We start from the raw sequence: 26310 nt of genomic DNA, 5'->3' as shown, positions 1-26310 counted from the left end.
TGTGGGTGTGGAGTTTGCCTTCGGTTGGATTAGACTACAATCAACGGAAACTAGGTCTGTAAATCCCTTTTGGTTCTCTAAACACAAATAGGGTATATCCCTGTTTACTCAAAAAAAAAATATATATTTGGATACTCCCTCTACTTTTCTGATATTGCAAACTCGATTCTTGTACTTTCTACTTAAATAGTTAGGTTCGGATCTTTCTCGTATATTACACTTTTGCCTCTTCTACTAACTGGTAGTGTAATTTTTACAAACTTTTATTTTTTATAATGTAATTAATAATTTATTGTACAATTAAAGTTACAGTTTTAATTTCCATGAAAAGAAAAAATAGAAGGATAAATAAAGTTGTAATGCTCAAGGCACTGCAAGGACTAGCCATATATATTACACTATTGTTATTTAATTAAGAAACAAATATTTTCGAAAATTACTTAACTATCAAAAAAGTTGAGCCCCACACAATTGTGGACATAGTGGCCACTTCTAATTTTCCTTAGTTTTTTTAGAGGTTGTCATTTTTCTTGGTCCCTCTGTTTGAATGGCCGTGACATTTGTTGAATCTTTTTTATTCAATAAATTTATTAAGCAATAAAAAGTATTAAAAAAAAAGAGATTGTTTTACTAACATTTTTTTCATTAGATTCTCAGTTTTAAGCAATGCAGTTCCTACTGAATATAGTAATATTCGAGAAAAAAAATCATGGATGGTAATTTTAAACTAGCCACTAAGCATTTTTGTTTTTCTATTTTTCAGTGCTTTTTTTAATCTGAGCCTAATTTTCGGTGAATGAGTGATAATTTTTTTTTCCTTTTTCAATGTGGTAATTTAATTGCCTTACACCTACCCTACCAAGACCTAATTAAGCCAATTGCCGTAGCATTATTCTTGTGTTTTTTCTTCTTTTTTTTTTCATTTGAACTAAAATAATATTGCAGAAATATATACTCCTATATATATATATATATATATAGCTTGGCTAAATTTATGGTAACTTTAATTAAGTGTGGTTGCTCCTCAACAACTCTTTCACACAATTAATAAGAGGTTTACATTTCCCCCAAAGGCTCGGGCATCTTCATTGTTATCATGCATAGAAACAAACAGCTCNTATATATATATATATATATATATATATATATATATATATATATATATATGTGCTTATCCTGGAAATTAACTTATTCAAATATGGTAATGAATATGGTTATAAATTGAAACATATTTCAACAATTTTTTTTCTCTTTAGAAGTTGTGATGGGGATCGAGAGACTAAAAGAGAGTGTTGTATAACTATTTATACATTCATTTATATATATGTATTTTAAGCTACTCAATTTCTTTTAGCTATTGACGAAGCAAAGTTGATGAGCAATTGCTTAATAGATCGCTTCGAACTAAAGCGCTGGTAAACGGTGCTTTTGGAGAAGCCAAGTTTTGTGTAGAACTACTTGGACACATTTATACTCAATTGTTCGAAAAAGATAAATATTATTCTAACTTTTCTTCGTGAAAGAGGTTTCAAAACTTTTATCTGAGCTAGAGAAGAAAACTTATTTCAAAAACCAACCAAACCAAGCATGTATAAATCGCGATTTTGTTGCTCAAAGGTTATAATTAATTAATTCCTTCTTTGCGGTATTAGGATAAGCGAGCAATTAAAACGTGTATTAGTATGTTAAGCCACATCAGCAATATTCACTGATTTCCTAATAAGTTTCAATTATATCAATATATATAGGGAAATACAACAACATTAGGATCGATTGTGAGAATTAGTCGAGGAATAATACTATACCTCCTCTATCGTATATTCCTATGCATATATAGAATGAAAAAATCTTTTTATTAGATAAAGTAACGTGGAATCCATATCGTGAAATTTATAACAGTATTTTTCAAATACATGAAAACTATGATTTTTTGTGTCTATAACTGTGTGCACGGTATTACATTACATGAGAAAATACTCTTAATAGAGGGTAATTGCGTGCTCAAGGTTGTTTTTTTAAGAGAATATACTTTAGATCTCAAACTTCTTAAAAAAAATTAATTAATCTTGAGATCTATTTGACTCCACATTTGCCTATGCATTCATCTGCAGTAAACTTTAATTTCCTTAATTTTTGATAAATAAAATTACATAAATGTATAATATTTTTAATTTAGAAAGAATTGGGAAAATAATATTTTGAGCATAGCATTGGGCACAGTGTTAGCAATATCCAAAATTGCTAAGGATTCATGTGCAAAAAATTTCTTTTATTTTAAAAAATTGAGTAAAATTTTAGAAACGGGAGGCGAAGAGGTTGTAAGAGTTGAGTAACTCCATATATATTTTTCCGAGTCCTCCCACACCACCACGCCCATCGCTAGATCCCCAAACACTTGCCATGATTTTGTGCTCCAAAAACCCTAATTTCTAAAACCACAATTCGCAAAACCTCCCCCGATCGATCGCATCGAAACCCTAGGGTTTTGCCCCATCATCGTCGGACTCCCCGAGGCCGTCTCCTTCCGATCCTCTTGCGATGGTTCTCTCCGGCGGATCGTCGTCGCTCGCCCGCGGCCACGGCGACGATCGGTTCTACTGGCCCCCGCCGATCCGGAGGCAACACCAGCAGCAGCTGCTCCAGGAGGAGCAGCAGCGCGCCGCCGCAGCGGCGAAGGCGGCGCCGCCGCCGCGTCAGCCTACGCCGGCGGCGCCACCGCCCGAGGCCCGGGAGGTCGAGAGCCGAGCGGAATCGGCCGATTCGGAAGCGTCGAAGCCCTCACCTTCGCCCTCCTCTTCTCCTCCGCCCCCGCCGCCGCCGCCCCCGCCTTCGGGGAACTTGGAGCGGTTCATCCAGTCCACGAATCTACTAGTTCAAGCTCAATACTTGTCCAAAGTTCGTAATTTCCACAATAGATTCTTTTTGACATGATTCCTCTTCTCTACTGTTTGGTGATGTGATTAAGGGTGCTAAATCTTCTTCTTCGTTTAATTTTGTGGCAGACGAGTATGAGGGGGTGGAGGATAAGCGATAATACTGAATCGTTCCCGTACTATAATCTCGCCGATCTGTGGGAGTCGTTCAAGGAGTGGAGTGCTTACGGCGTTGGCGTGCCGTTGGTTTTGAGCGGGACGGATTATGTTATACAGTATTATGTGCCCTTCCTATCCGCTATTCAGCTATATGTGAATAAGTCGAGACCGAGTGTGAGCACGAGGTATAATCAAGTTCCTAATGGTGTGGTTTTGTTAGTTGAATCTCTGATTGGACCTTTTTCTCTTTATGATTGTTGTTGTGTGTTCTACCTTATGGATATAGCTGCTTGCGTGGCTGGAACTGCCCGTAGGAGTGCCTTTGAGTCGAATTATTTGCAAAAGTCTTAATCACTTTACAGTTAAAATCTCTAAGTTGTCAAAATTGGTGTCTTCTGAAGCTAGTAGTAGAAGCTTCAAAGTGGAGCTTCTGCATGTGGCACGCCAAAGCTCATTGCCGTGCCTTGTTCCTGCCTCAAGCTGTAGACTTTTGGCTGTCAGACTCCTTTCTTCCACTTCTAGAGTACAGAAGCTGTTGTGGAAGTTGAACCAGGAAAGCATATGCTATATTCTTTGTTTGTTGGGTAGAAGCTGTTGATCGCCAAGTTTCTAATGCTGCAGATTCTCTATAGTTCAGCGTGCTCTTTTTGATTACTGTTTTTAGTTATGGTGGATGTTGCCCTGCTTGCTTGTTTTCTTTGGTCATAGAATTCTTTTACTTAAATAGCCATATGTGCTATATGCAGTTTTGCTTGGTATCTGTATAGATTGGTAATGAGATCATTTTAGTTGATTCAGGGCCTGTGAGCCATAAGTTTAGCACAAAATTTAGATCTGAAGATATCCTTTTATAGATGCTCTTCTCTAACTTTTAATTATTTTCATGTCCAAATATTGCTTTGTAGCCATTATAATTGCTCTCTTCCATAGCTATTTATAAGCAACGGGAATAGGTGAGTTTGATTCTTCTATGAAGAATCTTTCATCGGGTAATCATGAACGAAACCTTCTGCCTGAGCATCTCAAATGGCTTGACCTAAATAAGCATGAGTTCCAAAGTTCCTCTGCATACAGTGCATTATGGGCCTGTGCTGTCCATTTGGACTATCACGATTTGCGATATGCTATTTTTTCTTAATTGTAAAGTTCGTTGACATTCCGTGCATTATAGTCCTGTTCTGTTGATTTGGACTATCACGATATGTGATTGCGCATTATCTTCTTTTTTCTTTATTTCCTTCAAAACTATCTGACGGCGCTACTTATTACCTATGCTGTTATTGTTCACGTGGATAATGGCTGACTCCCTCTTTTTATACAATTAATAGATAACTTTTCGGGAATTTTGACTCCCTTATTTGAAATGATGTCTCAATAAATCTGAATAACTTTTCGAGAATTTGGACTCCCTTATTTGAAATAATGTCTCAATAAATCTGAACAAAATCCCAACTTCTAAGAGCCGAACTCAATTGAGGATTTTGTGCGAGACCACTTTACACTGTGATACATGCAATACATTTACACTGTTGAATTTTAGTTTTCGGCTGATATATGTGTATGTTTAAGTCACCATTAAAATGTCAGTCATACAACCTTTTTCTTATGCTCAATACCTTGACCCTCCTTTTATTGAAAGGCGACCTGGCGAGGAAAGTGACGGTGAAAACTACCAGGATACAAGCAGCGATGCTAGCAGTGAGAGTGAGAGTGAGAAGCTCATTGCCGAACGAAGAGAATCCTTAAGAAACACGGGATGTGCTGATCAAGAAGGCTTTTCCAGTGATGATAGCGAGGCTTGCAACCAATCACAAGTGCCCATATTTGAATACCAAGAGTATGATCCACCCTATGGGAGACAACCTTTGGCAGATAAGGTAAGTTTCTCGGGTTTCTTCTTTTTGCTGATTAAAATAGCAAGCGCGTTTTGGGGTTTTTTTTTTAATTATGAAGCAATTTCATGGGTAAACCTTTGATGTATTCCCCTCCAAACGAAAATAATGGGCCTATACGAGGGTATTTATGAGTACATGTACTAATTTGACATGCATACATATCTCCACAATGTCATTTATTGGCATGTCTACACTGTAATAAACAGAAATTTCATATATATATATATATATATATATATATATAAAACTTTTGTTAAGTGCAAAAATCCAATGACCTGATGTGAAGTTGGTTAGTTGGCTTGTATTAGACGATGTCTTTAAAGAGGAGCATCATTGTAGAATAATAGATATATATGTGTGAGAAATTAAGCTTTTGCAAGACACTTAAAAATTCAATTTTTGCTGGTATATGTGTTTAAATAGATACTTCCATAGGGGCATAATATATGTAAATACCTCATGCTATTATCCTCTTGCTAATTTCTTAACCTATGCCTGCAGATTTCTGTTCTTGCAACTAAATTTCCTGATTTAAAGGTGTTAAGGAGCTGTGATCTACTGCCTCCCAGTTGGATCTCTGTAGCTTGGTATGGCCTTCTCACCTTGTTTTGTTAGTACTCTTTTATTAACCAATCTTTTTTTTGTTTCTCTTTTATGAACAAATCTTTTTTCGTTTACGTGACATAAATTTGCTCAAATACAATGCAGGTATCCTATATATAGGATACCCACAGGCCCCACATTACAGGACCTGGATGCTTGCTTTTTGACCTTTCACTCATTGTCGACGCCTTTAAAAGGTAACAATTATAATTCATCGGAGTACATTTAAGATGGAGCTAATCATATTATAGAGTCCCCTTTTATCAGGGCTAATTATCTATTCGGCCCTGCTTTAATTGCTTCTCTATGCAAATCGCTGATGCCGAGAGTTTGGCAAACAAGAATCTAGAGCTTCTGGCTTGTAGGGAAACAAAAATGTGCTTCAGGGCCCCTAAAGCAAGAGCTTTTTCCTGAAGCTTCTGCTTCTTTGTTACAACAGGAATCTGTTGGGGGGATCTTAATGAAATTCTGAAAAATTGGTGGGTTTTTTTTTTTTTCACCCTCAAGCAGCTCACTAAACGTCACTCCTACAGAAGCTCCAGTGGGGCCACATACGCCCTATATGATACAAAATCATCTCTTGGTGTTTGTTAAGTAAGGTCGTCGTGCTAACTGTTCGTGAATGAATTGAATTCTTAGCAGACGCAAGAAGTGGGCATCCCGATATATATTCTCTTGCGAACTTCAAAAGCACTTCCGCAGATGCTTCGAAGAAGCTCGCATTACCTTTGCTCGGGCTAGCTTCCTACAGGTTCAGGGATTCTATCTGGACTTCAAATGGCTTGTCTGACCAGCAATTAGCTGCTTCTCTTTTGCAAACAGCTGATAATTGGCTTCGCGGCCTAAAGATTGATACCCCTGACTACCGTTTTTTCGTCTCACACTACAATACTTCTCTGAGGTGAGTGCAGACATTTTTCTAAGTGCCTCAATATAATTAGATGGTGAGATTACTTTTAACCCTTTTTACTGAACTTTCAGTCGTAAGGAATCCATCTTTCATACTAGCTGTTGTTGGATCTATCAAGGACTTTGGGTTTTCTCTGTATATGCTTAGAATTGAGTAGATCTTAGAATGTGATGTATGGAACAGAATTCTAGCATAAAACAGGGGAGGCGGGAATTCTCTGAAATGATGTTATAGTAATAGATCAGTCAAAATGCTGCTACAGCTAATACTGCCCATAAGCAGTTGTTTGTTGTATTTAGGACACTAATAGATATGTCCCCCCACCCCCCACCCAAAAAAAAAAAAAGAAAAAGAAAATTGGTATGCCTATCTTTTCGCGGTCTCGATTGACTTGGAGTATCAAATGTTTTTAGGTGTTTTATTAGAATTGAGTTACTTCAATTCCCTTTGGCTTCTTTTCTAAAGTTTATAACGATATGTGCAGTTTTAACTGGCGATACCAAATAAGTTCTTATTAGCCGAGTCTGGCAAATCCAAAGCATTATGTTATTATCTAGCTTATTGTAGAGTCGCTTGTAGAGCTAGAAACAGGTATAAGAACGTGAATACTTTTGTCTTTTAGTCAAAATTTGTGTGAGAAATTACTATTGAAGATCCAGTTTTGTTAATAATAATAATAATAATAAAAGATGTATGGCTATTTGAATTGTGTAGAAACTAAGAATCACTATTTTTTAGAGTTCTTTTACCATACTCGAACATACACCGACCCTCTGTCGCCTGCAAAAAAAAAATACTGGAACACTCAGCTATCGTGTACGGCACAAGACAAAGGCGGACTTGGGCCACGTGGCGTGTTATTTGGGAGAGGATTTATTATGTCGCACTTACTGATCACATAATCAATAATCAGCTTAATAATATTTTTTATATATTTTTTTGCAAGAAAAGTACAATAAATATTTTTCTAATAATCATAATCGGATGCGTAAAGCTAAGAAGAATCTGAAGCTACTGATTGGTTGGAGACGTCGTATAAACAATATAACTGATGTATGTATTTTAAATTTTTTGGTTACGGGGAGACTCTAGATATTCTGCAGTAGATATTTTGCAGATTCAGCTCATCCTTTAAGAAGACTGGTGAGCGCCAGCAATCTAACTGTCCATCTCTCCGGGACGGAGGGGGCATCTGAACCGTTAATGGTGATCCTTCAGTCTCATCTGAACTGTTAATGGTGATCCGTGATGTGATGGGCCTGGCGGTGGAGATGCACAACTCTCCCAGACGAACGGATAGATTAACCCACTAGCAGTACTTGAGGCAGCGGTCTTATGTTGCTTGGGCCAGAGGATCACTTAGCTTCTCCGGATATCTGCAGCTTTTAATTTGTATTCCTACTGTGATGAGTTCAAAGCAAACAAACAGTCCAGGCCATTAAAGTGGAAGAAAGATTAGAAGTTTGAGAAAGTGATCCATCACCTCACTACTCAAATTGCTAGCCTGCTGGTGGATTATATGAGAGGTTAGGAATAATGTGATTTTTAGAAAAACCCGCCAAGCAGTGCACAAGATTAAACAGCCGACGAAGTTGTTTTGTCTGGTTAATCGTAGTGTTTCTTTTTTGTTTTTTTCCCGCCCACTCCCGAGGCTGATGTTGCTTCACCAATGTAGCATAGTTCATCCTTAAGTAGATAGCGTAGTACTACTTATTTCTCAAAAAAAAAAAAAAAAAACACGCTGACAGACGAAGACTCTTTTTCTTAAAAAATTCTACTAAAACAAACAAAGCCCGAGACGACGACACAATAGACTGGTAGAGAATGACAGACCCAGAGATTACTAACCTAATAACCGACTAGTCATGATCATTTATTTATTCTCCTGCTGGAGCGTGAAGCGCGTAGACACTCGCTCGCTCCTCGCTCACTCAGACTCAAAACACTATTTATGACTAGGACCACGCGTCTAAGACACTCACTCGCGTACGATAGACAATAATACCTACCGGCTAGCTTTTATCTATTTATCTTTTTATCCGACGGCGGCCCTCCTTGTCTCGTTGTAGCGCTGCTGCAGGCCCGCGCGGCGGAGGCCGAGGTGGAACTGCGCGGCGGCGGCGAGGAACCGCACCGCCTCCCAGGGCTGCAGGACGTCGACGATGGTCCGCACCGTGCGCGCCCGCAGAGCGTCGGCGGCGTCGAGGAGCCTCCGCAGCGAGTCCTCCACCGCCGCGGCGGCGTTGGCCCTCTCCTCGCCGTTCCTCCCGGGGCGCCGCACCGCCTCCACCACCGCCGGCGCCGCCAGCCCCTCCTGCACCCTCGCCATCGCTGCTGCCAGCGCCCGCTCCTCCTCCGCCACCTCCCTCCGCAGCTCCTCCACCGCCGCCCTCCCCCCCGCCTCGTCGTCGACGCCGCCGTCGCGGGGGACGAAGCGGAAGGCGAGCGCGGGCTTCCATCCGGCGATCCAGATGAAGGAGCGCTCGAGCGGGGTCAGCCAGCGCGGGTCGAACGCGCGGAGCACGTCGCGGTCCGCGACCCGGGAGCGGCGGAGGCGGTAGCCGTCGTAGTGCGCGAGGGCGCGGGCGACGAGCGGGACGTGCAGGTCGGGGCGATCGCGGGGCGCCGCGACGAGCAACTCCAGGATCCGCTCCTGCTCCGCCACCCACCCCTCGTAGAACGTCTCCATTTCCATCTCCGGAAGGGCCAAAAGGGAAGGTGGAGGGGTGCGTAGCATCTGAATAAATAGGGCGCGGCGCCATTGCATGTCTTCGGAGAGAAGGAAACATTTGGGCTTCTTTCGTCCCCTTCCTAGCTACATCCGCTCGTAAGTCCTTACTTACGAGATAAGTTTTCAGCTAGCGGAATGAATGAAAGAATGCAGGAATGAACGAATGGCTGCAGGGCAGCGGAGGAAGAGAAGAGAAGAGAAGAGAAGGGAAGAAAAGAGAAGAAAAGGGGGAAGCTTCAACTTCGTCTTCGTCTTGCTCCAGCTCCAGCTCCAGCTCCAGCGGCAGCCGGTCCCACGTGTCCATCCGCATGGGAGCCAGGTCGCGCGCCAAGTTTAATTTTATATTTACCATTGAAATTGAAACTAGAGGCCTCCCAAAATTTACACATAGAATAGAATGGATAGCCAAAGGATATAAATATATATATATATATATATATACATCCAAGACAGATGAATAGGACTTGTTAGTTGCTGCCTAATCGAATATCTCAAGTTTGAAACCTAGTTGCTTCATGTATTCAGCTAATTTTTTTAAAAAAAAATTAAACGAAATAAATAGTATATTATCTTTCTTTTTTAAAAAAATATGTATATTTATTTTCTTCTAACTCTTCACCTTTTCTCAGTATTTACTCTCTTTTAATTCATAATTAAATTTGAATGCATGGTATTTTATAAAGTTTAGAATAAGAGATTAATGGTTTGAATAAAGAAAAATATATATTGATAATTATATTTGAGTAATGTAAATTTATTTTCCAATCTTTTTAAAATAAAAATATATATGATGTTGAGTTCAAACATTAATCTCCACTTAAAAAAATAAATCATCTAACTTATAAATTTTTTTTTAAAAAATAATTTTTAAATTTTCATGAATTCCATATATATATATATATATATAGAACAGGACTGCTGTGCTCTCAGGAGCACGGAGGCCTCCATGCTCCTGAGCCGTTTTCGATGATGGAATTTTCGAATCGACGATCGGCTCCGTTAGACTTGATCTTGCGCATTTGAAGTTTCTATAAAATAATTTTTGCGATTTTTTGATATTATTTACCTAGTGATCGAAAGGATTAAAAATCAATAATTTTTAATGGTTGATATCTGCCGTTTTCAAGTTTAACGGTGTAGAAGTTTTCAAATCAGATGAAATTTTAATACAAAATTTTTTATACTATCTATAATAAAATCAATATTTCTGATCGAAAATTTTAGTGCTATATCACCACTTTTTATAGGATTTTTATTTTCAGTCGTTAAAAATTATTAATTTTGAATCCTTTCAATTGTTAGGTAAATAATATCGAAAAATCGTAAAAATTATTTTCTAGAAATTTCAAATACGCTAGATCAAGTTTAACGGAGCCGATCGTCGATTCGGAAACTCCATCATCGAAAACGGCTCAGGAGTACGGAGGCCTCCGTGCTCCTGAGAGCACAGCAGCCCTGCTCATATATATATATATATATATATATAGCCCTGCGCCTCTCGGAATAAATCTGCACAATCCGCGTCCGACAATTCTTTTTGGAATAGATTTGCTGATTCAACGTGCGCTCAGATGATGACGGAGTAAGCTGTTCCGGTCTTCGCCTTTTTTTTTCTTTTTCTTTTTCTTTTTTTTTTTTTTTTGTGCAAGTTTGTTTAATTAGTTGTTTTGTTTTGCTTCTCCTCTTTCCCGCTTGTTAGAGTCGTCTCGATGGCTCGCTTATTTGAGCAAAATACTTTACTTATTCTGATTTCAGCAATACTATCTATATATACATTTATAAATAGATTATAAATCTTACGTTTAATGATTAGATTGATGAAAATATCAGAACTTAGAACTAAAGAAACATATAATACCTCAACAGTCCCCTATAGAATAAACCCAAAAAATGTAAAAGACTTACATTTGATGGGTGTACTAATAGTAATAACTAGGCTTACACGTTCTCGACTAGTTGTTTCATACTAATGACTTATTACAGTTAGTGGATTAGGCCAATACACTATATATATATATATATATATATATATATATATATATATATATATATATATATATATATCTTATTAATTTTTTATAGAAAATGCTATATATACACTCTGTATAGGAGTGCACATCCTATATATTTTTTTATCTTATTAATTTTTTATAAAAAATGCTATATATATCCTCTATATAGGAGTGCACAATAATACTTTAATGTATATGTATAAAAATCAAAATACGTTCTCAATCAAATAAGAATAATTTTTAAAGTCCAGTTTTCTTACATTTAAAATCTTACACTCAATATATACACTCAATATATCAATGGTTCATAAAATCTCTTTCTTAGACTTTTAGGGCTAAACAAAATAAATAAAATAGCATGTGAGTGACTTCTCTGGCCTTCCAAAGGCTTACACCTATAAGGTAGATGTACTTGTAGGATTACTCTGAAAAATATAAAACGTTTAAACCAAAGGTATAAAATGTACATCCTACTTATGTAATCAAATACAGCGGTGAATGAACAAATCTCAACCAAACAATGGAAGCTCTTGTATAAATTATAGTTATAGCTTTTACAGTTTTTTTAACCAAATCCCAACATAGTCTGACTTGAAACTAAGTTAGGGATCCTTATTTCGAGTTGTTGAAATGCTATTCATCAATTCACACTACACTTTATTTTATTATCATTATCTTTATTATTATTATTATTATTATTATTATTATTTATTATTATTTATAAATAAATTATAATTTTATATTATTTATTTCTGCTAAATAAATAGCAGAACTAAAAAAAACTTTACTTTCATAGTGATGAAAGCTTTAACCCAAAGTCTAGTGCAGGTTTTAGGCCGTAATAATTTAGTCTCTCTACTTCGACTCAGGGCACATTTTGGAGAAACTGGAGACATTAAAAAAGCAAACACGGTGATTACAGTTGGAAAGGTGAAATTGAAATCAGCCTCAAAATTCAAAGACGGTAGCTTTAGGTAGGCACTAGGCCACCGCAGAGAAAGATTTTGTCCCCGTTGTATTTTAGTTCAAGCACTACTAACGGGAACAGACAAAAGTTAGCACAACCACTGCCATAAGACGAAGCATGCATTTAGAAAAGAGAGAGAGAGAGAGATACACGCCTAACCAAGACTAACACTTTAAAACTGGAACGAAAATATTACTTCTGAGTGAAACCTAACGGCAGGAAGGAAAGTAAGCAGTGCATAATGCAAGACTGAATATTATAAAGCTCGGCGACACCCACCCAATTAAGTCGCCGGCCTGATCACCGTCGTCAGATGGGGCTCTCTCTCCCCGTTTGCGACAGACGCTGCGGCCTCGGCGTCCTTCCGCATCCCGAACTGACGCACGGCGAGCTGCAGCTCGGCGGCGGCGATGAGGAAATGCACGGCCTGGATCGGCTCCAATATCTCCACCAGCCCCTTGATGGTCTCCACTCTGAGCTCGTCCGCCATCTCCAGGACCCTCTCCATCCCCTCCTCCTTCCCCGACATCTGCCCCCTCATTTCCCCGACCGCCGCCTCCGTCCCCTCCGACCCTCTCATCGCCTGCGCGATCTCCAACATCCTCGCCTCCGCCACCGCCTCCTGCACCGCCGCCTCGTCCTCGGCGATCTCTCTCTCGCGGCGCACGGTGCGCCGGTGCAGCCGGTCGACCCGCTCCAGCTGGGCCGGCGAGAGGCCCGCCAGGTCCGGCGAGGGCAGAGCCCGGATGATGTTGGAGAGCCGGGCCTCGAGCTGGAGGCCGGACTTGGAGTAGAGCAGCTGGATGGCGGTGCTGGGCCGCCACCCGCCGACCCAGGTGAAGAGGTTCTCCGTCGAGCTCGTCCACGTCGGCGAGAACATCGGGAGCACGTCGCGGCGCGCCGACGCCGCCTTGGCGCGGTAGTAGTACTCGTAGTGGCCCACCACCCTGTCGACTAAATTCTGCAGTGGCCGACGACCCCCCCCATCCTCCTCCTCTTCGCCGCCCCCCCGGGCGGCGGCGGCGGCGGCGGCGGAGCGGAGGTCCGCAAGGTCGCGCTCCTGCTCGGCGAGCCAGTTCTCGTAGAACCTGGCGAAGCACTCGCTGCGGCGCTGGCCGTTGCGCGCCTCACCCACGCCGCTGTACGAGCGGGAGTTGGAGGAGGAGAGAAAGGACATGGTGATGGACGGAGTACCACTTGGATATACCACCGTACGTGCCCTTATCTATATATATCCATCCATATACATGCAATACAGATATATGCACACATGGAATGGAACCAATAGGATCAGTATATATCGACAGGGTGCGTGTAAAAAGCCGGGTGTGAAAAGGTAGTGTCCGGATTTGGAAAAATTCTAAAATGCAACAGATATATTAGTGACGTGACGTAACAAACCAATCAAATTAATTTTTTTAAAAATATCTGACCATAATTGTAAAAAAATATTTTTATTGTACTTTTGTTTGAAAAGAAGAAATATAATTGACTTATTATTGATGACGTGGTGTAAGTAAGACCGTGTAGAATTCCTCCTGGATTTGGCGGCTGCGGCCGAGGGGATAAACATTTGAGTGGTGGAAATTTGTGACCTGTTTTGCCTTGGTTTCTGAGTTAGTATTTTACCAGTGTAACAATTAAATCATGCGCAAAATTCGTTATATTGTATCGGAGCATTAATTTTTTAAAACATAGTTATATTATGTTTTAAAAAATTAAATAATTTAATAATTTATTTCTGTCTAAGAAAAAAAATTGATCAATTTGTATAAAAAATTCACAAAATTTAAGCTTTGTAAAATTGGATAGTTTTTTTCGATTTTACAGATTCGATCCGAATTTTCAGCAAACTAATCAAAATATCTTTTTTTTTTTTCTCTCTCCTCTTTCTCTCTCCTCTTCGTTTCTCTCGTTCTTTCTTTTTTTCTCTCGCCGAAAAAAATAGTGAAGGCAGAGGCGAAGGCGGAAACGGCCCGCCTCGCCTCTCACCCTCATGCCCTCGCCCTCGCCAGCATAGCCCCGCTTTCCTCACCTCCGACCCTCCTCCACTGTTTCTGACGACGATGTCTCTCTCGTCCTTTCCCGCCCTTCTCGCCCTCTCCCTCTCTCTTCTTTTCCGCCTTCGCCGTGGAAGAAGAAGAAAAAGAAAAATAGTATAAATTTCACCTAAAGACTACAATTGTATCCTAAAGAATGTAAATTTGGTCCCAAAAAGTATAATTTCTGTTTCAAAAAGTATAACTTTATTTAAAACAGTTCAAAAAAAATTTTAAACAATGTAATTTTATTTTAACATTATAATTTCATCTTTTTCTTCCTTTTTCTATACTTTTTTATCTTTATTTTCTTCTTCTTTCTTTTTTTATAATTTTTTTTGTTCCGTCTCTCCGCCAACGGCCACGATGCTGGTGACGACACCGCTAAGGACCCCTGCTTCGAGGCTGCGGCGCTGCAGCGACCTCTACGACGTCGGCATCGGTGGAGAGGCGTCGCCGTCGGAGGCGGTGAAGGAGGGAGAGGGAGAGGGCGAGAAGGGCGGAAAATGACGAGAGCGGCGTCGTCGTCGAAAACGATGAAGAAGGGCTGGAAAGGAAAAAAAAAAAAAGTCACTGCGTGGCCTCGGCGGGGTGGNGAGGCACGGGAGGTGCGCGGGCGAGAGCGAGGGCGAGGGCATGAGCGTGAGAGGCGAGGCGGGCCGTTTTCGCCTCTTCCTCTGCCTCCGCCTCCGCCGTCTTCTTCGGAGAGAAAAAAAATAAACGAGAGAAACAAGAGAGGAAAGAGAAAAAATAATAAGGATATTTTGATCAGTTTGCTAAAAATTCGAACTGAATCTACAAAATCGAAAAAGGCAGCACAGTTTTGCGAAAGCTCAAAATTTGTAAATTTTTTATACAAATTGGCCAAAAAAAATTTATCATTCTTAAGCTCCATCCCTCTCTCCTTCCTTTTGCGTCAAATTTTAAATTCTAAAAAAAGATGTTTAATTTTAAATTTTAAATTCGTAATTTGTAAATTTTTTATTTTTAAGTTTAAAATTTCAAAATTTAAATATGAATTTTAGATTTAAAGTTTAAATTGTTCATTTTAAAATTTAAAATTTTAATTTTAAATTTTAAATTTTATATTTCAGATTTTAAATTTCAAGTTTCAAACTTCTAATTTAAAATTTAAAAATTTTATATAAATTTTTAAATTTTAAATTTTAAATTTTAATTTTCATATTTCAATTTTAAAATTGTAAATGTCAAATTTTAACTTTTAATTTTTAAAATTTAAAATTAAAATTAAAACTTCTAATTATAAGATTTTAATTTCACTTTTTTAAATTAAAATTTAATTTTATGTTTCAAATTAATGCTCAAGGTCCAGTGTGGACCACTGGCGTAGTGAGCTCGTGGACCGCGATGCGAGGAACACCCTTGAGCCGCGTGTTTTCTACGGTGAGTTTTCGCTTTCTGCCCCGAGATGAGACAGGACAGAAAACGAAAAGCTTGCCTTTTTTAAAAAAAATCTACAAAATAATTTTTCGAGCGTGAAAAAACCTTCCAGCAATTTTTATGTGGAACCAAACCTACTCTTAGGGGCTGTTTGGTTGGATGTAGTTGCAGAAACAATATAGTTGAAAATACATGCAGTTGCAAATGCTGCAGTTGTAACTACACCTAGTCTGTTTGGTTTTACGCAGTTACAACTGCTGCAGTTACATTTCTTCTGTTTGGTAATATGAAGCTGATAGTTGTATTTGTGAATTTTGTCACATTTTCAGATAGAGTGGTGAGATTACCTTCACTAAACATAAAATAATTGTATAAATTTATTAATCATTTAAATTTACTATTTATAAATAAATAAGTAGATATATATAATATTCTTCAACTTATTAATCGACACATTTAAAATTTTTAATTTATTTAATTTTAATATGTAAATCAAACTTTAAAATTTAAACGATTCTCTCATTTTTTTTTATCAAATTTAATAATTATAATTAATTAAAACTTATTAAATTAACATACACGATCACATTCTATAAAAATTTTTTAAAAAAACTATATTTATATTTTAAATAAAATAAATTTAAAAAATTTAATTTTTTGCACAAAGCTTGTATTGTCTAAAAAATTTTATTAGTATGAGTTTATTTACAAGTATTTTTATTTACCTATATACATATATTATTTATTTATTTAGCTATTTATTTATTTATTTATTATTGTTATTTTGTGGGTGATCTTATTCCTCACCAACTGCTGTAGTTAGAACTACGGCCAATTTGGATGTAGTTCCAACTGCAGCATTTGGACCTTCTTGTGTAGTTGGAACTGCAGCAGTTGAACTCAACTACACTAAACCAAATAAAGAAATTGAGGCTGCACGCATTTGCAACTGCACTGCAGTTGCAAATGCGTGCAACCAAACAGCCCCTTAGCAATCATCCAACGACTTCACTAATATAAATAAAATAAAAATCCAGCTGTAATTGATTTTGGCGGTCAAACTAATATGCCTATCACTCGAAATTTATAAATTACTTAAATGCGATTTATAAATAAATGAACCTAGACTGGTCTCTAAACTATATAATAATTACACCTATAAATATAAACAATAAATATTCATAATTTATGGGTTTTAATATCTCATTGCATGCATGCTCTTATGGCATATGTTTGGCTTTTACCTCCGAGGGGCTGAACCTATTAATGATGGAAATATATTACGAGACAGAGAGAGAGGGACGGAGCGAGGTCACATGACGTGGGAGTCACCATCAGGTGACAGTGTAGAATTCCTCCACCTGATGCCATTGGGGCCCTCGCATGGGGAATCGGGAATGAGGAATGCCAAAATCTAATCCACAGCCAAAAAGAAATCATATCTTTAATTTCTTCAACCCCTCAGCCGCAAATGGCTGGAATGATATTGATTTCTTTCTAATAATAAAAGAGAGAAAAAAAAAAAGCCTTTTTGCATAAAAAAAATTTATTTATTTTGAACTTTTACAAAATCGGATCATCTTTTTCGTTTGTGCAGATTCGGTCCGCTTTTTCAGCAAACTGACCAAAATATTCTTATTACTTTTTATCTTTTCTCTTTCTCTCTCCTCTTCGTTTCTGTCTTTTTTTTTTTGTTCTCGCCGAAAAAAAAAGAGACAGACCGGAGCGTCGCCTTCTTCTTCATCCTCGCCTCCCTCCTCACTCTCCTTCTTCACCGTCGTCTCCCTCCTCACCGTCCTCTCCACCGCCCGCGGCCCCCTCTCCCTCTCCCCCGCCGCCGTCGCAGCCGCCGAGCCCATCCCCACCGTCGTCTCCGTTGCCGTCGCCGAGCCCACGACCATGGCAGCGGCGGCGAAGGCGGAGGAGAGACGCGGGGGGGGGGGAGGGGGCGGGGGGCGGGGGAGGGGGTCGCGCGACTCCATGGCCACCACCACGCTCTCCTTGAACGGCACCACCCCGCCATCGGCGTCGCCGTCGCTATTTGCGCTGTCGTCGTCGTCGTCGTCGTCGTCTTCCGCCTTCTTCGGCGCCGCGTCGCAGAGTATGGAGCCCGTGTCGGCGCCTGGGGGGTCAAAGAAGAGGCGGTCGACGTGCGCCGACGACTTGATGCCGCGTATCACGCTCTCCGACGACTCGCCGTCGTACTACTTGTCGTCGGACGGCGCCGTCGACAGGCTGGTCATGTCCCGATCGCGCCCCTCGTCCGACGAGTTGGTGAAGCGCGACTCCGGCGGGTCCGACCGGTACACCGAGTTGGCCATCTTGTACATGCAGCCCGACGACGGCGAGGCGGAGAAGAGGACGACGACGAAGATGAAGGCCTAAATTGGATGCGAAGGCCGAGGCGGAGAAGAAGACGGCGGCGAAGAAGAAGATGGGGAAGCCGAGCGGCAGGGCGTAGGAGGGGGAGGCGGAGGTGGAGGCGCAGCCGGCGCCGGCACCGACGTCGGGCGTGTTCTTCTCCGTCGGCGCCGCCCCTCCTCCCGCCGCCGCGCAGAAGCTGCCGATCAGCGAATGGTGTAATGGTGCAAATGGTGTAACGGTGTAATAGTGTAAATGGTGTAACGGTGTAATGGTGCAAATAGTATAATGGTGTAATGGTGCAAAATTGTAATGGTGTAATGGTGCAAAATGGTGTAATGGTGTAATGGTGCAAATGATGTAATGGTGTAATGGTGCAAAATTGTAATGGTGTAATGGTGTAATTGTGCAAATGGTGTAATGGTGTAATGGTGCAAAATGGTGTAATGGTGTAATGGTCCCCACTCCTCGCCGGCCCCAGCTGCGCCTCCGCCTCTCCCTCCTGCGCCCTGCCGCTCGGCCTCCCCTTCTTCTTCTTCGCCGTCGTCTTCTTCTTCGCCTCGGCCTCCGCATCCAGCCCGACCCCGTTCGCCGCGGCCGCTGCTGCTGCCGCTGCGGCGACGGGATCAGGCTAGAGGTCCGCGGCGCCGGTGCCGGCTGTGCTTCCGCCTCCCCCTCCTGCGCCCTGCCGCTCGGCCTCCCCTTCTTCTTCTTCGCCGTCGTCTTCTTCTCCGCATCCAGCCCGACCCCATTCGCCGCGGCCGCTACCGCCGCGGCGACGGGATCGGGCTGGGGGTCCGCGGTGGCGAGGGAGAGGAGGAGGGGGTCGCGGGCGGTGGAGAGGAGGGTGAGAAGGGAGGCAACGGTGAAGAAGAAGGCGACAGTCCGCCTCTTTTTTTTTCGGCGAGAAAAAAAAAAAGAACGACAGAAACAAAGAGAAGAGAGAAAGAGGAAAGAGAAAAAATAATAAAGGTATTTTGGTCAGTTTGTTGAAAAAACGGACTGAATCTGCAGAAATAAAAAAGATGACCTAATTTTGTAAAAATTTAAAATAAGTAAATTTTTTATGCAAAAAGGTCAAAAAAAAATCTTTGGACGGAAATATTAAATTGCAACTTAGTCGTCGGGAATAGATCCAAAGGGTGGATACATGCTACTGCCTCGGAAATGAATAAAGGGGTAGATACACGCTACTAGTGTTGTCACGTGGGCAGCAGTACTGTTGATCCAAATTGAAATTTTAGACTGATATAACCATAGACATAAACTTTTTATCGTCCATATTTTCTAATTGCCTTGTTATTTTTTTACTAAAATTTTAAAAAAAATTATCAACTATTAGATTTTAGAGTTCCTACGACAGACGAGGTAATTTTCTCAGAAAAATATAAGATCTGAGGTTTGCTATGAACTTCACCTTTTTTGAGTTCTATATAAACTAAGAAGAAAGTAATTTGTAGAATTCAAGGATGGCTACAGTCATCCTGCATCTTTAAGCGGTGTTCTACTATTGTCGGCTCAGAAATAATTCTAATATATATATTTCTGCTAATGTGCGTGGTATATAGAAAATAACCCAAATTATAGTGGCATATGGCTGAGTCTGATACTAAATTATTAAAAGAAACTCAACCTAACAAAAAGAGTTACATGAATAGCCAAGACATAAATCAATTTTATTCAATTGCATGATAGATATAGGCGCATCCGGATGCTAGACTTTTTCCTTCATAGTAGTAGCTCATGCACTATGAAAATTTTCTTTTGTGATTTAAAGTTAGAAGTTTGATTTTTTTTTTTCTTGCAAAAATAGTGGCAATAAGTTAAGGGAGAAAAAACTAATGAATTAATTAAAGATGAAGAAATGAGGATTGTAGATGGCAACGGATTGTTCGAATATATTAATTAAAAATAGAGAAATGAGGATTGTAGGCTGCATTGAAACTATTTAAATATATTAATTGAAAGTTTGATAGCATGAGATACATTAATTAAAAATTTGATGGAGGAAAGTAGAAGTGTCATCTTCACCAGAGGTGCAAAAAAAAAGTACATATGGCACAAATATATTATATTAAAAAGAAAAAATTTCAAATGCTATCTATGTAGTTTTACATTTTCTCAGTTTACCGCCATGTAGTTTAAAGTGTATCAATTTAATGCCCTATGGTTTTTTTTTTATTTTCTTATTATTGATTCCACTAGTTTTTTTCGTTAAATTAGTGACAAAGTTAAAACTAAAAGATACTAAAATGAATATTCAATAAAACTAGGTGAAGGATCTAAAATTTTTTGTATATAATTTAACAAAATATTAACAAAAAAGCTGACAAAAAAATAAAAATGAAATCATAGGATACTAACTTGATATACTTTAAACTACAAGATGCTAAAGTGAGAAAGTGCGAAACCACATCGATGGTATTTGAAGTTTATCTTATTAAAAATTCATAAAGATTAATAGATATTTTACAAAAAGATTGAACAAACAAAGCCTTCCGGGCGAAGTAAAGACTAAGGTGGAAGGTCAAATACAACTCTTCTCACTCTAAAAATAATGATTATTATTATTATTATTATTATTATTATTATGCAAGAATGTCAGACCCGTGCCAAAAATAGTTATCAGCAAAGGCCAAATGAGAGCACAAAAAAAAAGTCCAAGGAAACCCCCTATACGAGAAACTATTTTGGGTGGACACGGTCCGCGACAACGACGACAACAGCAGCCAACGCCAAACAACCAGGTGTTGGTCCCATTGTATCCAGCTCGAAATACCTATTCCCGCTCCCGAACTTTGCGCCAAGATATATATATATATATATATATATATAGAGAGAGAGATGGACTGGGGTACTATTAGTAGCAAAATTCTATTGTTGCTACTAGCTTTTTAGCATTTGGATCAACTCTTTTCATCATTTCTAACCATTAGATTAAATACTATAATCCAATGGGGACCACTCAACCCTAGGAGGACCACTCAACTCTAACTGACTAATATCATCCTAATCTTACAATTTTTCATCCAAGAGTTAAAAATTTGATAGCAAAAAGAGAGTTTTACTATTAATAGTATTCCAGTCTAATTTTATATATATATATATATATATATATATATTATATATAATATATAGTTATATATAATATAATATATATATATTATATATATAGTTGAGCTAGAATACTCTCGATAGTAAACGAGCCTGTTTACTATCGAGTTGTTTCGATGATAGAGTTCCAAATTGACGATCGGCTTGTTGAACATGATTTATACCACTTGAAGTGTTTAGAAATCAAATTTCAAATCTTTTCGACATCATTTACCTAATGATCAAAGGGTTCAAAATTTGTAATTTTAATGGTGGATAAGAGACGTTTTCTCCGTTTAACGGTGTAAAAATATCCAAATCAATTGAATTTTTGTGTTAGAAAATTCTTTAAACTATTTAAAACAAGATCTATACTCTTGATCTTGATTACAAGATCTTTCATCATTTTTTTAAAAATATTTATTTTCAGCCATTCATTTTCTGTTCACTAGATGGATAAAAAACAATATCGAAAGTGCGTGAAATTTGATTTTAGGTAGTTTAAATAGTTTAGATCATATTTAACGGTCAGCCGATCGTCAATTTGGAAGCTCTATCATCGAAAACAACTCGATAGTAAACGGGCTCGTTTACTATCGAGAGTATTCTAGCTCAACTCTATATATATATATATATATATATATATATATATATATATATATATATAATTATTTTAGAGCCCCTTCGGAATTCTGAATAAAGATATTCCGAAGTAGTTTATTCGGTAAGAAGAGATCTTTATGTTTGAAAGCTAGTAGCTTTACTTTTTTATTTTTTAAAAAATCTTAGCATCTCATAATTTAATAGAATAGTATTATTTTATTTATAAGATAATTTTAAAAAAAAATTCTCTAAAGTCGGAGAGCCGAATAAACTCTCCAATCTCCGAGATCCCTTTGATTGAGAGGGGCCCACTGTGCTTTGTTAGAGCCCCCTCTAATCAGAGGGCTCTCCGAAGTCGAAAGTCTATTCAGCTCTGTGTTTTCGGAGAGAATACCACGGCCCAATAATTTATCTTATTTTAAAAAAATAACTTGAAACCTTTTTGGCAACATATCTATCTTCACCATTATAATATAGAATTTTTATACCTAGTAGGATATCACTTGATGACTTATTTCGACATCCAGAAAGGGCCTTAAGGAACAAATCCACCTAATGAAAAATTATCTAAAAATTATCTAACGTAACTCTAAAATATCTTTACATTGACAAAGAATTAATGATATATTTCTTAATTTTTCTAAAGGTTTTATGTTATAATTATGCAATTTAGACATGTATAAACTACGAATCAAGTAAATATTTTCTTATATTATTGATTTTTGAGTCTGCTTAGTGCCTAGATAATAAATTTCAAAATTATAATTTTTTCATACTTAAACCATCTAAATATTACAGATTATACATTTAAATTTTAATTTGAAGTGTTTGAAATAATATCTCCTTCCAAAGTACATAATGTAGAGAAATTTTATATTATGAACACCAGTTTTAAAATTATCTCAATAGTGCAGTTCCACCGCGGCATCTGCCGTGTGGGCCTGCAGCAACACTACAACAAAAGGGACAAGAGGGCCGTATAAGATATCCGAGATAGCGGAAGCGAACATCAACCAACATGCCCCACAAACTACTAGAGTACTACTAGTTTCAAAGGTACCATTGTGAGACTTAAGGTGCGCGGTTATAATGATGAGTCTGAGTGAGTGTTAGTGCCATTCAAGCTCTGGAGAATAATGATGAGTCGGTTAAGTTGTCTCGTTCTCTACCAGTCTGGTGTGCCGTCTCTTTGTTTTAGCAGAAATGAGACAAGTCTGCTGTGTTGTATTTTCTCTTAGTTCTTTCTTTTCCTAGAATGTGTTCTTCAAAAAGTAGCTTATGCCTTTAAATACAGCTAATAAATTAGCTTTTGTAATATAGCAGTGAATTTACAGTGTAAAAGCCTATGTCAAATGGCCTACAGTTGAGGAAATTCCCGTGCATTGTCACCCAAAAATGACAGACTAATAGAGCAGCATGCATATATTTCTTTGTTGATCTGATATCTAAACTAGAAACTACAAAATGGATTCGGAATCTTAAGGTTTGAACATTCTATGCAAGAGAGAGCAGTACCTCAATTCGCCATTATCATAGCATCTTCTTCCGTCTCGGTCAGATAAAATGTCGTAGGAATTAGAAACCTCTTTAAACTGCTCTGAAGTTTCAATATCATCCACACTTCTGTCAGGATGGAACCTTCATTAATAAGGAAATAAGTTAAGAATTGAATTAAAGGGTTTATTCATGTTTTACTGAATTGGAACAAGACAAATAAATAGTAGCGAAGAATTTGTTTAGTAATCTTTAACACAAGAAAATGTCTACTAACTATTATATTTCATCCCCTGTGATGTCTCAATTTATCAAAATTGACTCCAAAACCCTCAGTTTTAGACCTTATTCCAAAAAAATTTATATTCAAGGCATGTTCTCCATGTTATCTATCTCTGCATCAATCTTATGTTAAACTTACCAACCAATACAAGTTTTGAGCAAATAACATGCACTAGTGAAAATCTACACCTAATATTAATTTGTCAAGAATACAACAGAGTGAAGTGAACCTCTTTGCTTCTCTTTCCGACTAGAATGCGATGATGAAAGAGGGCAGAATTAGATGATGTGCTTTCCTCTCTATTCTCCTAAAACAACAACAACAACAACAACAACAACAACAACAACAACAACAGATCTAACACTTCCTCCTCTCATCAAGTACTCAATTTCTTTTCTATTTCCTCCTTTTCTTTCATCCTGTTGGTGGAAGCATTGGCGTTCCGTGGCCCCGCACCTCGCGCCTCCACTAATGGTTACTAACTATATTAATTAGTAGCATGTCCTGATTAACAGGCGATAGTAGATTAGTTCATTTATTTAGATTAGTTTCACAGTGTAGTTACAGGTGAAAAAAGGATTTAGCGTTTAGTATTAAATAGTTGCATTACACGAGTTCTCAATATCACCAGAGAAGTAAACAGCAGTTACCAACTTCAATTGCTCTCTTACAAGAACATTAGACTTATAAAAAGATGAGAACTATTGTCATCAAAGCAAGCAAGCATAAGGATCACATAATTATACACAGAATCACTAGTAGTTATAATTAACACATAATCTAATGAAATTAAAAAAAAAACCACTAAATGAGCAACAAAATTAGAGTAACATAGTGTTCTTCGATGAACTCACCTTGGAGCTAACTTCGTATAAGCGAGATTGACCTCAATGCTTGGAGAGAACAGAGAAATCCCCAATAATTAATAGCGACCTCCGTGGATCGTGAGTCTCAATGGTTTCTCCATCGTCTCCTGCGCCACCTCCTCAATCTTCGATCGATCATGCTCCATTTTCGCCACTAAAATCTCGATCGGAATCGACACGCTAACCCTAATGTACGCAGAATTATTTAGAAAGAAGGGAATCGAAAGCGCCACAGGAGACGAGCTCATCCATGGCGAAGGGGGAGAGAGAGAGAGAGAGAGAGAGAGAGAGAGAGAGAGATCGAACTGTGAGACGCTTGGTCGATCTATCGTGCGCCGTGAGGTAGAACTAAGCTAACCTGCGCCGGAGAGGCTCTCGTAATTGATGGGTTCGCCCCGGCACAGGTTAGAGGAAACCCTTGGGCTGAAACATAACAACGCGGCGAATTGGGAGTGCTAACGTTGCGCCTCGGAGGCACTCGAGTGCGACACGGGTCCGGGTTTAGCCCAGCCCATTTCGGTCCTGACCATGTTCTAAGATTTGTACTAATAGACCCCATGAAAAAGTAATGTTTTAGTTAGACAAAGTTTGGTTCACTATTTAATTGTAACAATAATAAATACATTTTAATTTAGAGATACTAAATGTAACAATAATAAATACATTTTAATTTAAATTTTAGAGATACTATTTGGATCCTAATTTCATAATTTGGTTATGATATGTATGAAAATAATTAGAAGAAAGGAAAAAATAAGAGCATAAAGGAGTAGGGTTACTATGCAATTAGGAGCTCAACAGTTCTTGTGTTCTTAATTTTCTAACCATCCATCAAATTTGATGGGTGGTTAGAATGAGAGAGAAAAAAAATATTAGAGAGAAATTTAAGGAAACTTTAGAAACATTTTTTATACATTTTGACAACTTTTGTGATGCTCCTTTAGATAGCTAAGGCTACACATAAAACAAAATCCACGAAGTCGTTTATAGTGGCCAATAATCTATACTATATATAAAAGCACGTATATTTAAATTTGGGTCTGTCGACAGACCCATTTTTCGGTGGGAAAATTAGCGCCCATTTTTCTCTTTCCGTACGAAAAATTTTAAATATAAGAATAAAAATAAAAATAGAAACAATAATGAATACGTAAGTTCTCTATAACAGATTACTGATGTGAAAATCCTAAAATATAAATTTTTCTATTTAATTTCAAAAATAAGTTTTCTATAACAGATTATGGGTGTGAAAATTCTATAAAAGATATTTTTCTATTTTATTTTAAAATATCTTTTTTAGATATTATCTATTTAATTTCAAAATATATTTTCTTTTTAAGATAACGGATTTTATTTTTCTATTTAATTTCAAAAATTTATTTTCTAACAGATTTTATTTTTCTTTTTAATTTTAAAAGTAATTTTTGCATTAGAGATTATTGTTAATTATTTATCATTTAAAGCATATCTTTCTTAATAGTGTGATTTATTATTTTAAATTTTTTAGATATATATTTGGTAATCATATAAAATATGGCCTAAAATTAAAAAATAATTTAAAAAAATTATAACTTTTTCTAATAATTATTACGTGCATTTGAACGTACATTTTACTAGTAGTGATATATATATATATATATAGAGTGAGGTACCTAGAAAATAAATTTTATTATTTTTCGATATCATTTGCCTAGTGATCGAATGGGCTCAAAATCAACAAATTTTAATGGCCGTAGTGAGCTGTTTACAAGTTTAACGGTGTAGAAATATTCAAATCATGTGAAATTTTGATAGAAAATTTATACTATACAAAACAAGATCAATATCTTTGATTTAAAATATTAATGTCATATTATTATATTTTGTAAGATTTTTATTTTCAGCCGTTGATTTTGAGCCCATTCGTTCACTATGCAAATGACATCGTAAAATCATAAAATTTATTTTCTAGATACTTCAAATACTCTAGATCAAGTTTAATGGAGCCGATCAACGATTCGAAAGTCGCAACATCGAAAAC

The 26310-nt window shown here is 38.0% G+C and overlaps 3 protein-coding genes across 16 annotated transcripts; 1 reads left to right on the top strand and 2 right to left on the bottom strand.

Moving 5' to 3' along the window:
• LOC109708481 lies at window positions 2297–6881 on the top strand. Its single transcript, XM_020230241.1, has 7 exons — window positions 2297–2895; window positions 3003–3217; window positions 4672–4909; window positions 5429–5514; window positions 5636–5727; window positions 6170–6431; window positions 6512–6881. The coding sequence occupies exons 1-7, from the start codon at window positions 2539–2541 to the stop codon at window positions 6585–6587; spliced, it is 1326 nt and encodes a 441-aa protein (XP_020085830.1). The 5' UTR covers window positions 2297–2538; the 3' UTR covers window positions 6588–6881.
• Window positions 7477–24701, bottom strand: LOC109708482 (protein DOG1-like 4). 14 transcript variants are annotated; one of them, XM_020230242.1, is made up of 4 exons: window positions 24597–24701; window positions 24279–24476; window positions 23163–23285; window positions 12059–13510 (listed from the first exon to the last, which is right to left on the bottom strand). In XM_020230242.1, exon 4 carries the CDS (start codon window positions 13325–13327, stop codon window positions 12434–12436), a length of 894 nt encoding a protein of 297 aa, XP_020085831.1. In that variant the 5' UTR covers window positions 13328–13510; window positions 23163–23285; window positions 24279–24476; window positions 24597–24701; the 3' UTR covers window positions 12059–12433. The 14 variants fall into 14 exon arrangements, 5 of the variants coding, with proteins under 5 accessions (XP_020085831.1, XP_020085833.1, XP_020085832.1 ...); XM_020230244.1 differs by having other exon boundaries at window positions 24649–24701; XR_002215751.1 differs by lacking the exons at window positions 12059–13510; window positions 24597–24701 and adding an exon at window positions 7477–7841 and having other exon boundaries at window positions 24279–24590.
• LOC109708483 (protein DOG1-like 4) lies at window positions 8183–9326 on the bottom strand. Its single transcript, XM_020230247.1, has one exon. The coding sequence runs from the start codon at window positions 9205–9207 to the stop codon at window positions 8476–8478; it is 732 nt and encodes a 243-aa protein (XP_020085836.1). The 5' UTR covers window positions 9208–9326; the 3' UTR covers window positions 8183–8475.

The sequence above is a fragment of the Ananas comosus genome, linkage group 4, assembly GCF_001540865.1.
Source record: "Ananas comosus cultivar F153 linkage group 4, ASM154086v1, whole genome shotgun sequence".
Lineage (NCBI taxonomy): Eukaryota > Viridiplantae > Streptophyta > Magnoliopsida > Poales > Bromeliaceae > Ananas > Ananas comosus.
This window is presented reverse-complemented; position numbering and strand designations above follow the sequence as displayed.

What these genes read in the sequence shown, in the direction of transcription:
- LOC109708481 (XM_020230241.1), top strand. Translation starts at nt 2,539, where the DNA reads ATGGTTCTCTCCGGCGGATCGTCGTCGCTCGCCCGCGGCCACGGCGAC. An exon ending in AGACCGAGTGTGAGCACGAG is followed by an intron (nt 3,218 to 4,671) that starts GTATAATCAAGT and finishes TTTTATTGAAAG; the next exon opens with GCGACCTGGCGAGGAAAGTG. An exon ending in CACTACAATACTTCTCTGAG is followed by an intron (nt 6,432 to 6,511) that starts GTGAGTGCAGAC and finishes CTGAACTTTCAG; the next exon opens with TCGTAAGGAATCCATCTTTC.
- LOC109708483 (XM_020230247.1), bottom strand. Translation starts at nt 9,207, where the DNA reads ATGCAATGGCGCCGCGCCCTATTTATTCAGATGCTACGCACCCCTCCA.
- LOC109708482 (XM_020230242.1), bottom strand. Translation starts at nt 13,327, where the DNA reads ATGTCCTTTCTCTCCTCCTCCAACTCCCGCTCGTACAGCGGCGTGGGT.